At 43.5% G+C, this 14,100-nt stretch overlaps 1 protein-coding gene across 12 annotated transcripts in view; it reads left to right on the forward strand.

The window, feature by feature from the left end:
- arhgap23a (Rho GTPase activating protein 23a) overlaps positions 1–14,100 on the forward strand; it is a 68,649-nt gene that overhangs the window by 21,090 nt on the left and 33,459 nt on the right. For 6 of the 12 annotated variants that reach the window (XM_085271894.1, XM_085271898.1, XM_085271901.1 and 3 more), the window contains exon 1: positions 12,492–13,189. The exons of 3 other annotated variants lie outside the window; for them this stretch is intronic. In XM_085271894.1, coding sequence (XP_085128020.1) covers positions 12,947–13,189 — 243 coding nt within the window. In that variant the 5' untranslated portion in view covers positions 12,492–12,946. Of the gene's footprint in view, positions 1–12,490; positions 13,190–14,100 lie in introns of those variants that run through there. 3 more of the 12 variants (XM_085271900.1, XM_085271903.1, XM_085271899.1) reach the window with 2 other exon arrangements.

Here is a 14,100-nt window from a genome sequence, read left to right on the forward strand (position 1 = left end):
ATCCTGCATGTTGTTTCGTCTCGGTGTCGACTGTGCACAGTTCTACTTTTCTTGCACATGTTCTGTTTTTGCAAAGAGAGAGCTGTCTTAAGAGCGAGTGTGTGTTTGCAGAACACTATATGGAGCGATGCATCTTGCTCTCATCAGCTGTGCACTTCTTTTTTTTTTTTTTTTCTTTTTGCAAACAGCGGGGATTGCACTGGAATGTGAGAGAGACTAGGGTGGAGGAAGGGTAAAGAAAAAGGGAAGATAACAAAATCGGGAGAATCCTGATGAGTCATGTGAGGGGAAGCACTGAAAGGTAAAGAAATAGGAAAGAAAAAGAGGTTGTTCCTCCATAACTTCCATATAACCACCCAACTTCTCCCTCTCATCATATAATATGCACCATTTGCACTGATTGCATAAGTGGATGCATAACGAGCCCATTAAAATCCTTTTAGTTTCAACCAACCAGGCTGATTAGAAAACATCAGAAATTGTGTTTATTTTTGTTTCAGTGTGTCTTCATGATATGAATCTCCAATTACACGTGATGGCTGAAGAGCGCTAACGTAACTTTCTTTTTCGGTGTGATGCGAAATGTTAAAGCATCCAAAGAAGAAAAAGAAGAAGAGTTGTGTTTGCTTATTAGTGAGATGATGTTTGCTCACTGTATTTAACTTCTCAGAAATGCTGCTCTGTTGTTTATACTGTAAATGACAGCCGGCCAGGTACCGTCCATCAAAGCTGCAGTTGTGAGTTGATGAACTGTGAATTGCAGGTCACACACACGGTAGATCGCTGTTTTTTTTCATTGGAGGTTGAGCGCTGACTCACTAACCTCTATCTCTGTTTCCCAAACATCCCAGGCCGCAGTGCTGCAGTGTGCATGCACGCGCAACAACAACAGCAACGGTGTGTTTCGTGCTATTTGTAAGCGGTCTCAGACGGGAAGGCTGTTTTGACAGTCTGGTGAAATCATGGGACAGAGATTATCAGGAGGCTAATGAGCTAAGGATGCTGGGAAAAGATAAAGCGCTGTGGTTTTCCTGATGCCTGGTGGTTGAGCACAACATCGTCTCTGTTTACATATTCGCTTAGATTCTCTCATTGGATAATCCTAGTCATACGATTTATTTGGTTTGCTGGTTTTGTGTGTAACATTACTCTGAGATGTTGTCTCACTTTGTTATTGTGCAGCTTTAAATCAGTAGCTTGATGCTGCTTGTATTCGGGTTTCAACACTTAACAAGAAACTACAGTCAGAAGAGAAAAAAACATCCTTGCTAAAAAAAAATATCCAAGTTTTAGCTTCAAATTTTGACATCCATCCATCCTTTTTTCCACTTATCCACTTCAGGGTGATGGTTTTGGGTTGTGGGGAGCCTGGAGCCTATCCCAGCTGCTATAGGTAAGAGGTGGGGTACATCCTAGACAGGCTGCCAATCTGTCAAAGAAAGCTGGGACAACTAAGGCTAATCGAAAAGCAGCAAATTTCAACCTACACCTCCCAAAATATTCATATTCTCTTAAATATCATTAGATATGCTAAAAGTATTGTAAAGAAAGAATCAGCTGATTCTGATGGGTGACCAGCTGTTACAGACCCTTATTTACAAGGAGGTCACTACAGTTTGTACCTTCTTGTTTGATTTGGGAAAGTTTTTATCCCAGATGCCCGTCCTAATTTAACATTGAGGGGTTTGTGTATCCTTGTCTGGTGGAAGTGTAAACTACTACACTATGGAGTTTGCAAACTTAAAAAATTTGGGTCCCTTATTTTTCTTTCTTTTAAATTTAGAGCAAAGAAACCCATATTTAATCCAGATATATGGATTTGATTTGAAAGTGAAATCAAGCTAAGGAATGTGGCTCAGGAATGTGAGACACAAAAGCTTAAAAGCTTAAAATCAAAGGCGCCAAACTAAAGGTGAAATCAAAAATGATTACCAGATATGGACTAAAATTTTGAGAAAGCATGAGCATAAGAAGAGTAGAGCACAACATTTAGTTTGCTGGGATATGGTCACCTCTGCGACTCCCTGATAACTGCCGCCGCTAGGGAAAAATTTGTATTAACAACTGGTGAAAGAATGTTTGCAGATAAATTGGCATTTTCCATGCAAACGACAGGTAACTTTGGCAGTCTTTTTGCAACCAAAGCAATGGCAAGGAGGTTTTCCAGACTGTATATCTCTTTGTGACCTATTTCACATAGCATCAGCCAACAACCACTCACCAGCTGAGCAGGAAATAGACATTTTTCCCTAGCAACCTGGGGTTAAAAGGGGGTCGCTGATCAGTCTCTAGGCTGATGTGAAGCCTTACTTGCTCAGGCAAATACACAGCAGTTGTGTTCTGTTGGCTGAAGGTTTGCATGAATTCAGATGTACTCAAACTCAACTCTAACTCTGCACACATTGAGCTTCATTATTCTCACTCGTATCTCTTCCGGCTTCCTTCTCTTCTCTACTCTTTGTTGGTCTTTTTCCCTCTCTGTGTGTGACTGTGTGTGTCACAGTTCTTATTAATAGAGTAGTACTTTTTTCTTCTTCTCTGGCTTCTTCCGAATTTGAAGCTTTCTTGTTTTTTCATTTCCTTGTGAATCGCTCGTTGCTTTGATCCCCTCTCTGCTTCCTTCTTTGGGCATCTCCTTTCAGGATACTCTGCTGCCGCCACTGCTTTCAATTCTGTCTGTATGTGCCGTCTGTGAGCAGAATGTCATCCTTAAAGCAGCGGGTATTCACATGTAGGTTTTTGCCATGAAGGGTTTGTTTTTGTACAGTTCTTGTATATCCAACCCCCCCACCCACCCACCGCCCTGAGTTTACAGAGTGAAAACTAACAGTCCAGTGTGTTTCTGTTAACTTTCCTCTTCACTATAAGCAATGGCAACGTGTCTTTAATCTGAATAACAGAGTGAAAACATATGCGAGTGTATGATTCCTGTGTTAACAGTTGGAGGCCTCTCCAGGCGTCCCATTAGCTAAGCAAAATAAGAATACAAGCGCGAGCCTAATTTCCTTCAGGTGGCAAATTTGACCTTCTTTTCTGAGGTGATAGAAGTCATGAGGCTACAAAAGGACAGTTTATTTCTGCAGGGTGAACAGTCTCTGGGTTGCATTAAAAGGCTGCTAATACAGAGTGACAGAGGTTAAAGATGCAGACATAGCATCATCAGCTTGGCATATGGATCTCATCGTTGCTCGGCGCGCTCAAAAGGGCAGTGCCTTTGGGATCTGCTCGAATATTAGGACTAAACAGGGTTTTACATCACAGTCAACAGGAAGGAGCAGATGAAGTGATAGCGTGGGACGATCGCCCTGTATTCGAAACATGCCAGTCAGTATCTGCAGAGCATCTCTGCTCTGCTGGGGAATGCTGAAGAGAAGAGATGGTTTGCAAAAGCCCCTTTGGATTTAATCTGAGGATCGCCAGGTTTATCCCAAAGTGAGAACAGAAGCTGAAGTTACTGCCAGAAAAATCACGCCTAGCAAGTTTCGCTTGACCTCTGCATCACATGCGTTTGGCTGTGCTTCAGATTTGACTAGATTGAAAAAGGGAAGAATTGATGTGTCTGCCTCCAAACTCCTTTAAACTGTAGTAATTGATTACGTGCAGTTGCTATCTTTTGCCCGGTGGCATCATGCGTACACTGTTAAAGAGAGACTTTGCGAGCCCGTGGAGAGTCATGTGAATCACAACACTGATCTTAATTTGAGATGGTCTATGTGAAATATTGGAAAATCTTACTGAACTTTTAGACAGTGGGAATTTGTCCAGCTGGGTTAAGAGCTGCATCAGTGTACTCGTGCATCTGCAAAAGCAGTCTTTAAAACTATTTTCACATCCCCAAATACCCAGACGTAACCCACAGATTCCCAGGTGATCAGATTCCATCTGTGAGACCCAAACATAAGAAAAGCTTTCATTAACTTAAACTATTCTTCACTACTCTGAGAGCTCCCTAAATGGCTACTCTACACCCCAGACTCAGCTTTGAGAATTGCTGGATTGTACAGTCCTGTGTGAACTTAGTGATGGAGACTTCCTCGGCGTGGTGTGAGCGGTGGTGCATGGCAGGAATGTAAGAACCAGATGACCACAAATGGAAACTCCAGGGCTGATGGAGGCAGTCAAGCAGGCCATCTCGCTAGCTCTAATAAACACTCTGACTCCTTTCTGCAGTCGTCTTTCTCTTTCTTTTTTAACTGCCTCGCTCAGTTTCCCAACCTGGCTTAGCATCGCCTCCACCACGCCCCACATGTTGGACCGCCGCCTGGTTTTTGTCCCCCCTAGGGCTGAAGCTTAAGTTCAGCTTCAGCCAAGGAGAACAGCAACGTCATCTCCGAGTCCCAAAGTTATAATTTTCATCTGTTAATTATACAGAAGCAGAGATGAGCTAAATATATACATGTGGGTCTGAAGAGGGAAGCAACCGAGAAGAGGGGGCTCAAAGTACGGCCGCGCTTCTTCCAAACGCGGGCGAGGGGGGTGGAGAGAGTCAAAAGGCCTGCTGGAGCCCTGTGGTTTTCTGTTGCTGAGGCCTGCTTCTGAAAACAACCAGGAAAGAAAGAGAAGAAAAGGGAAAAAGGGGAAAAAGAAGGGAGGGGTAGCAAGGGAGGGCATCTTACTGCAGTGGAGCTCCGACGTGACGCTCTGATTGCTCCCAGCGGTTGTGGTCAGTACAGTGGAGCGGTGAGGGGTGGGGAATACAGTGCAAGGAGCAAAGTTAGCTCTCTGCCAGATGTCGTCATAGATCCCGTCAGTATCAGAAGACTCGTTATACGGTACAGCTGGGAATTTACCTGATAAAACCCAGCCGTCGCCTCATAGTGGCTTTCAGAAGCAGCAGGATGTGGCTGTTGTTTCGGTCCTCTTTGTTTCATGTTCTTTGGCTAAGCGTGAGGGGATGGGACATGACTAAAAACACCGTGGAAAGAGAGCAGATCTTTAGCAGGAATCAGTGTGTTTTGATTTAAGCGTTCTTGGTGACTGCTCGGCCGTCACACATCTTTCATGCATCAAAAGGTGGAACGTTTTCAGACTTCCAGATTTCAGACATGTCTGAAAAGAGAGGAAGGATCTAGCATTCACACCTGGCTCTTTAAAATGAGCCAAGTGGTTTTACAGTCTGAGAGTCTTAAAGTTCAGACCTATAGTAACTATTAAGGTCAAACATAGGCAACTTGATAGTATTCATGGCAACTTTGAGCTGTAATTATCATCTATTTAACATGCCATTCCCTCTCACCCTTCACTAAAAATAAGCGGACACAAAAAGTTAAACTGTTAATGCATGCATGAAATATCCAGTAAGAGACGAAGCTTCTTCTTCATTTTAGTTCCGTTTTATTATCGAAGTGACCTGAACATAAAACATGCAGTCGACTAGAGGAGCCACTTCTCGTTAATTAGGTTAAAGTGGAGCACCGTCTCTCCACTTAGTGTACGTCATAGTGTGTGTGTGTGTGTGTGTGTGTTTTGCCTGTATGCTTCATCGCTCTTTATCACATGCACAAATAGAAACCATCTTTTCCTTCATACATCCAGGTTTGATCCCATGCAATATGGCCTGCGGGTCTCTCCTTGCTATGAAAAATTTATAGCCACGAGAGACCCACCCATTAAATTTGAGAAGTATAAATGCGACACTATCAGATGTTGAAACTTTTTGAATTTGCTTCCAGAAAGCCCGTCCAACAAAGTTCAGACGGGGAGAGCAAAAGCCTGCAAAGATTGTGTCATGTTAAAACAAAACACCGGCCAACAACATGAAGAAGATCATCCCAGTGGAGCTGAGGACATTACATGTAATTGGAGGAGAAGTTCATCACTGTGGAAGACTTAAGAGGCATTCACACAACTATATATGGGGATTAAATAAAGATTCAGATAATCTGAATCTTGTAAACTGCCTGTGGATGGTTTTGATATTCAGGCTGTTTACAGGAAAATCATTTTATAGATCCAGGAGCATTTTTGAAAACCATGTCAATGAATAGTTGGTTCTTTTATCGTAAGCGATGCAATTCAAACACACTCAGAAACAGTGACACTTACTGTGTGCCTGAGATTATTTTTAGGGGTTTTCATGGCTTACTTGCACATCTGTGAAGGCAGCATTAATGCTGAATGATACATACATGCTGCAATTCCGCCAGCATGCTTTTCAAGACAATACCAAGATATTGTCCATGTGCTCAGTTTGCCTGCCTGCAACCCAAACCTGTTACTCATTAGCAGAATTTGACGACTTATTTAAAAAATCTATACCAGAGGAGTCCCCAAACTCTTGAGTATTTATTTGCTTTAAAGAGTACACCTCTCTTCCCAAGCAATCCCAGAATTCTGTTAAAAGAAGAGGTGATGTGCACGTTTTTGGAACGCGAGTTGGAAAACAGGGCAAAAATCCATAGGATAGATTATTCTCAACACTCACTTACACATCTCTTAGTGTGTTTAATCATTTGTCAGCAGACTGTCTGTTAATGGATTCATTTCTTAGCCTTTAATTAGCTTGATTGAGCAAAGAAGTGACATTTTTGTGGTTTAGCCTCCAGCCGTGCAGTCTGGACTGTCGTCGTTTATGTGCTGCGTTATTTAAATGAAACAATAGAGGAGGTATTTAGAGTGCATCTCTGCGTAAATACGCGCCTGCGCCGCCGCTGTCTGAGCCCAGATGTTTAAATCGTCCTCTCCTGTCTCCTCTCCATCTGCTCTCTTCAACTTCCTGACTCTTGCTTCTGCTTTAGATCACTCTCTGTCCTCATTTTTTATTCCCTCCAAGTTTCCCCCCCTTTACCCCGGTGTTCGCTCTCCAACATCTGTCAAAGCCCCCACCCTTTCGTGTTCTGCTTCCTGCTCTGTATCGGGCATTTTTGTCCACGTAGATGCTTTGTAGGCCGGCGGGCTGACTCATGTATCCCAGCGTTCCCTTGTGGCAGAAGTAGCACAATAGGCACATTTTTTGTGTTATAATTTCCAAAAAATGGGTTATATGAATGAATCATATAAATTGAATTAATGAATCAATTCTTGTGAAAAGGAGCAGATTGTCACATTTGGGAAGCTGGAGTCCTAGTCCACCTAGTTAAATGATTTAAGAAGTTATTATCAGTGCTAAATGATTACCTGTGATTTAGGTCCCTAATTGAGATTGTGTTGTTACTATCAACTTATCTGATGTGTTAAGCCAGCCGAATGATTGTTGATTAACACTGCAGTAAAAGAGTGACATGCTATAACACTGAAAGCCAAAGATTCACTGGTTTGGCAGGTTTTGTAAGACTTCCGTTATGATACACCACAGCTTCAGATTTCACGCTGTTGGGCATCAATGTTTTTTTACTATTTTCGGGACTAAACAGACATTAATCTTAACCTGGTTAATTATAGAAATAATCTTTTTGTGGCCTGTTTTTAAAGCAGTGTAATGTCGGTTCAGATTAAAAGCTTGACTCATATCAGTAATTACAGACTTCTTGTACATTATTAGCTTCATGGAGCTAATAATATCTTAAGTGTGTGAGTGAGTGGGCGGGAAAAGGTGACTAAAGAGTTGATATTTCAGTTCTCAGCCAGCTCACTTGGGCTGATGTCATGTGGAGTGCATGCATAATGCAGTGGGTTTAACACAGAAGACGCTTCTTCTGGTTTGCAGATTTGAGTCATGCATTGTTGTTGTTGTTGTTGTTGTTGTTGTAAAAGTCCTCTGGCCAGTCAGGGAGGGTTAGACCACCCCGGTACCACCTCAGCTGTGTGTTGATTAGATATCTGACCCTTGCACGTTTCGTCTCGCTCTGCACCTGCTATCGTCTCAGAGCTTCGCACAACAGAGACCACAACAGGTGTGACCTCCCTAATGTCCAGCCACAGTCTCCCACCCCGAGCTTATCCATTTGTAACTCATTTACAACCACGAATCGCAGATAACGGCTTATAGGTCGGCTTCTTGCACTTCCTCGCCCTGGGCACACACTCATGCCACCTATTGTTGTAAAACTTTACATTTACTTGTAGCTCATCACCCTTTGCTCTATCCCCTGCGGCCCAGTGCCCTCTGGGCTTTTCCCCCCACCCATCTGCTTTTAGACCCTGGGTTGCAGCTGCCCTCTAGTGTCTGCTGTCTGCTCACTACATCATGAATGCTGTTACAAAGGCCTATAGGTTCCATGGCATGGGGATTTACTGGAGATTAAAGTTAAAATTAACCATCTTAAAACAGCTACATCCCCTTTTTTCACACAAGCGCTTGCTTTTGTACAATCCACTTCAGCAGATTACGCTTAATGTCTGTCTAGACGGAGAAATCGACTCCATGCTGATGCCATCTAGAGCCAATTATTGAACCGCTACATGTGAAATGTGCTCTAACAAAACTTTTATTCACTCATTCTTTTATTAAAATAGCCTCATGTTTCATAACTGTAGATTATATTTAGTTAAACCTAAGAAATACTGAGGCACAGAAAAGTTTTTCACAGCCGCTTTGTGAACACTCTTTTAAATGTTTTCTTAAAGCACAAAGGCAAAAACAAAAGTCCCCAATTCTTGGTGGGAAAATGGAAAAGACAAACAGCTTTGTTTAAGGAAAAAGTGTGGCTTTGATTTGTTTGTTACTCATCTTGGGGGACCCCCTCGGAGCTTGGTAACCGTGGCGGTGCATCGGGCATATATTTGTGGTAAAATCTGAATCATTCCTTAGTTTCCAGTGTGATGACACAGATAACTCATGTGGGCTCCTTTATCGCCTTTCCTGGCACATGTTGAGTGTGTCACCGGAGTTTGTGTCACCGGAGTTTGTCTCACCAGAGGCGACGGGATTTTCCTCAAGGGTTTCCAGACGTCAGATTATAATGATATTAAAGTTCTTTATCTATGTATTGTCTTTGTTGTGTCAGTCATTGTAAGCATCAAACCCCGTCTGTCCTTTTCTGACCCTTTTTGTGCCTTTTCTTGCAGCCTGTGTTTAGAGAAGACACCCTACGGTTGTGTCTGCAGCGCGGTTTGTTAGCGACAGGCCAACCAAGCGCTCAGTCAGCACTCTGAATGGCTTCACTCTGCTCTTTCTTGCCTTTTTTCTCCTCATCACAGCTCTGTTTTGTAGATGCAGCAGAGAAGAGACAGACTTTTGTTTTGCCTTGCGAGGAAGCTGCAGTGGGGAAAACAAAAAGGGTAGGGAGGCCACTGTGTGTTAATCGGTTGGCTCACTGTCATGATCCGACTATGAGAGGGATTAAAACATATCGCCAGACTAATCTGTCCCTTACACCAGCGGGCAGTTTTCACTTTCCACAGATGTGTTTGTTGTCGGAGAGCAGTGAGGGGCAGAGACGTTGCTCCTCTGAGAGCTGCGGTGCATGTCGGGCTTTGATTTCCTGACATTTCCAGGAGTTTTGCGCTCCCAGGTTAAGATCTAAAAGAAACGGGGGGAAGAAAAAACCTCGAGTGCTGTTTACTGAGCATTCAAATCGTTACAAGTTAGATAAAAAAAGGTATGCTGTTATGATTTAAATTAAGCCCATATGCAGGTGATGTCTGCCTGCTCGGGCATGTTTCGGCTAACCAGTAGACCATGTGCTTTTGTTCGAGCTCCTCACGTGTGGCTCACATCAGATAAACTGTAACTCAATGCCTTTATTTTCATTTTTCTTTTGCCAGCCATCTCTCTTTTTTTCTCACTTAACCTCTTGTTTTTGTAAGTGCCGTCATGGTTCATGAAAGGGTGACCGAGAGAAAGAGAGGGTGTGAGACAGCCAGAAACCTTTTGTTTCCAAATTAGGCACTCCTCCCGCCTCACTAAAACTAACTGTTATTGTAAAAAGTGCCATATGAAATCCCACCTCAGTGCTGCCGCTTTGAAATGGATGCAGATTTTAAATCCCCGTCTGGCTTTTTCTTTCTCTCGCATCTCCCCCTCCTGGTGATGAATCGGACCTCCCCATGGTGATCCAGCAGGGCGGTTCCGGGTGGTGCATTGAACCCGAAGCTCTGGTCTGAACCACAGAGAGAAGACAAACCCCCCTACAGCCACAGCCTTCTGACTTTAAGTGGAACCATAATTACATAGCCTAGTGTATTTATACTCAGCAGTGACTCAGTGGGACATGTGGCATGTGCTTGTGTGTATGCATGTGCACAAGAAAACCAGCCTTTTGTAATCACATGTAACTGGTTTCTGTGTGTGTGTGTGTGCCTGTGTGTGTAAGTGAAAGTCTACTGACTCAATAAACTAACTGGGGATAAAGTGAGGTGTGGATCCACCTCAATGTAGTTTGTTATTTTTGCAGGAAAGATCATTAAAAGAGCCACTATGTAACTCTTGGAAGTAGAAAAATAGAAAATGTGTGACGCCCATAAAAATGAGGATGCATATCAGTCATGCAGTGCAAGCGCCTTGCTGCTTTAATAGGCCTGTTGCTAACATGCAAAAAGATCAGATGTTTGCATGCTGTGTATAAATACATGGAGCTTATTAATAAAAAAGCTTTTTAAAGCCTTTCCAATGTTTGCTGTAATGCAAAATTGAGAACATGAAGAGCATGGCCTGCGAGTGATATGTGGGTGACTGCAGGCCAATTATAACATTCTGGACTCTTGATCAAAGATCTCCCATAATGTAAATCAGTTTTATTGTAAATAAATTACTCTTTACATCATTCAATGACTGATCCCACAGACTGCGCATAAAACATGGTTGTATTGAACGCAGGACCACTGCAGGGATCTCGAAGTGATTACATCTGGATGAGAGCGTAGCTAGCTTGATTAGCAAAGCGATTAGCATCACACAGATACTTGTGAAAGAATGATGCACAGAAACTAAACTGCTTGAATTTCATTCACCAAAACTGGCGTGTAGACTTTGACTGACTGTTGTCCTGTCACTCAATGTTGCATAATTTTACACCATAATGAAATTTAAATTGGTAAGTAGAGATGTAGAGAAGGGAGACGTTAACTTCACAGTTAAGGAAGTATCTTTAGCCTTTCCAGATTTGCTTCATTTTTCAGCCTTGCATTTGCAGCCTCACATTGCACAATATCTTAACTTCCTGGAGTAAATGTAACATATTTTCCTAACGCACATGTATACATCCTTGTGTGTTTGCACAAGATTAACAAAAAAAAGAAAAAGTGACCCACACGGAAGAGAAACGCAGGATATCATATTAAAGTGCTAGATGACACCAAAACACTTTGAGTTCATATTTTATATTAACTGTGTTTTATATTTTTTGGTACTTTTATTGGACACGCCACTATTATTCACTCTTCTTGGGGTATGTTTCTGCCTGTGAAAGTAACAGACTCGTTAATTTATCACCTCCTCAGTGAGTATAAACTATCAAAGCCTGCAGTGTGTGTTCTTGTTGGCATAGTGCGACATATCCAGAGGGTACGGTGTTTTTTGCGGATGACGGCCTTCTCCAGTCGAGTTGGAACTTGCCCCGCTGTTCGGCAGGTGAAACCTGTCTAACCTCATCGGTAACGGATGCTCGGCAGGTTAACAGTGACGACAACCGGAGGGGAACGTTGGCTGTCTGTAACAACAACATGGTTACCTGTCTGCCGCTCTCGCACGTACCCTGGACGCCTGGCTGTTTGGTGAGAACTCACCCCTGACTGATTTAGTGGTTTTTAGGTGTCACTGTGTTGTATATGGGTGGATCCTCTGGGAAGGAGTGTGTCTGCACGTGAGAGTGGGAGTATAGGCTTGACAAAGAGGTCATATTGACATCCAGTAGCGACCGTGTTATTTTCAGAGCTTTTACAACCACAGCAGCGCCCGTTGCTCTCCTTCTCTGTCTTTGGCAGCTTTTTTCCATGTTCTCTCATTATCATTCTCCCTCCTCTGTGTTTTCCCCTCCTAACTATAAGAAAAAGGGAGTAGAAGACTAAGCATAGCAGCCGCAAATGTTTTTTTTCCTCTCTCTTTGTGCTGCAAATTGGCCTCTTTCTCTTTTCTCTCCCCTTTGAGTGGAGGGGAGGCGGTGGAGGCAGGGCTGGCTTTTGTGGAGTTTAGCAGCGGGACCAAAGCTCTGTCACTGTGTTTGTGTCGCTCACACACACATATGTGCAGCACACGTGCAGCACAGGAAGGATCCAACGTGGATTTAACCTACCAGCAGCAACCCTACAGGAGATCTCTTCACCTGGACTGTTAACAGCTGACCCGCTCTCGGTTTTTCCCAACGTATGGCTTCAAGAGTTCCGCTTTACAGTGCACAGGTGTTTGTTTACTGATGACAGTCAGACCGGTTCATGTGGAAGGAGTCAGTAACTGTCTGGATACAGTCCGAGTAACAAAAACAAGGACTAAAGAGAAAGCAAAAGAGGAGAAGCAACAGAAAAGCAACAGATCGAGTAGCTGATGGTCGCTGTGATAAAGTAAACATTCGGGATTAAGATGAGAGAGAGATGAAGTTTGTCTGGCACTAGAGGTAGAGAGGGAGGGTGAAAGGAGAGAGTGGGGGCAGTGGGAGGGAGGAGAGACAGAAGATCCAGCCCTCTGGGACAGCAGTTGTGTGTTTTGGGGGGTGGACAGAGTGGCTTTGAATGCAGAACATCACTGGACACCGACAGGAGGGCTGCTGTCAGTTGGTCTCTGTGTGTGTGTCTGTAGTGAAACCAGACCTACCTCTGATCCCTGCACCACACACACACTCCTCTATCTGCTGCCTTTTTCTTCCTCTGGTTTGAACCCCCCAATAGTGCGGATGAGGGTCTTGGAGAGCTGACCGATGGAGGTCAGGAGCGTCAGGCTGTGATGTGTAACTTGTTGGATTAAACTTTCCCGAGGCTCAGCAGCAGCAGCAATGGACTGGAGCCAGGAGGCGTGAAGTTAAATGACTGGAGAATCGGAAGACACTAAAAGCAGCCACCCTGTCTTGGCTCGATTGTAGGTCTGTGTCTGGACACCGTCCAGGACTTTGTGTTGGTGCTTGAGTGTGTGCAGCCCATGTTGGTGGCGAGCGATGCGGATCTGACCAAACTCAGCGCTCCGATGCCCGCTGCTATGCTCCCGTGTCCTGCGCCAGCCGGGTCTGACTGGAGCTTCCAGAACCCGGTGGGGGTGGACTGCAGCTCCCCTGAACCTCGTTGCATTTGGCTGGCGGTTCTACGTGGAGGCACGACCTCGGAGCCACCCACTTCGCCACCTGCCATGCCTATTGGGCACAGCCAGAGCTCTCATCAGCCCAGGGTAAGAAGGGGTCACTGGTCTTCACCCATCTAACGTTAAGATGTGGTGACTGTGGCTAAAAGCATCAGTCAGTGGCTGCTGTTAAATGACAAGTTGAGTTCAAATTAAATGCTTTAGCTAGATAACTTGATGAGGATTTCCAACAATGTATTGATCCCCATCACAGCTTCTAATAGCAAGATGTGAAATTTGTAGGAATTTCCTGTTTTATCTGTTTTTAAAAATAAGATTTATCAGTTAAAACTGTACATTGCTTGTTTGAATAGTTTCTCATAAATTTTTCTGTTGTCAAATGAATTGACCAGATTGCTTATTTAACATACTTCCTGCTAAATCCTCGGCCACTTTACACTCCAAGACATCGGAGATGTTTTTTGTCGTGCTCGTGGTGACTTTTGTGGTTCTCCAGAATTAACACAGCAAACAATGATATCAGCAATACTCTCCAGAAACCGCTGTGTGCAATTAGTCATGCATGTCAGCAATGCTTCTCTGTAACTGTACTCATTGTTTGGAGCCGGTTAACCCCTCAGCTGTTGGTAGATTCTTTAAAGTTTCTGGAGAAATGCCTGTGTTGCCTTCAGGCTCTTTTGTTTTGGCAGGCACACTTTGTTTAGACTTCTTTGAGTGGATCAATATAATTAAGAAAGTGTAGTTTTTACCTACAGTCAAGGTGGCTTTTAGCTGCAGTTGGCCTGCAAAGACCACGTACACACCGGATTATTGAATTTGTTGTGGACTTGTTAATTCTGAACAAAAATATACTTAGAATTATGAATTTAAGATCAGATAAGCTACATTTAGCAAATAAAAATATTTCCCAGCTTACTCACGTTTTCCATCCATTGGATTAGGAATGGCTTGCATATTGACCCTTTTCTTCCTCCTAGGAGCTAATTACTGGCTAAGCA

Source organism: Mchenga conophoros, linkage group LG4 (assembly GCF_057382185.1).
Source record: "Mchenga conophoros isolate Kocher_MC1m ecotype Shallow Benthic linkage group LG4, M_conophoros_male_GT1.1, whole genome shotgun sequence".
In the NCBI taxonomy this organism is placed as follows: Eukaryota; Metazoa; Chordata; class Actinopteri; order Cichliformes; family Cichlidae; genus Mchenga; species Mchenga conophoros.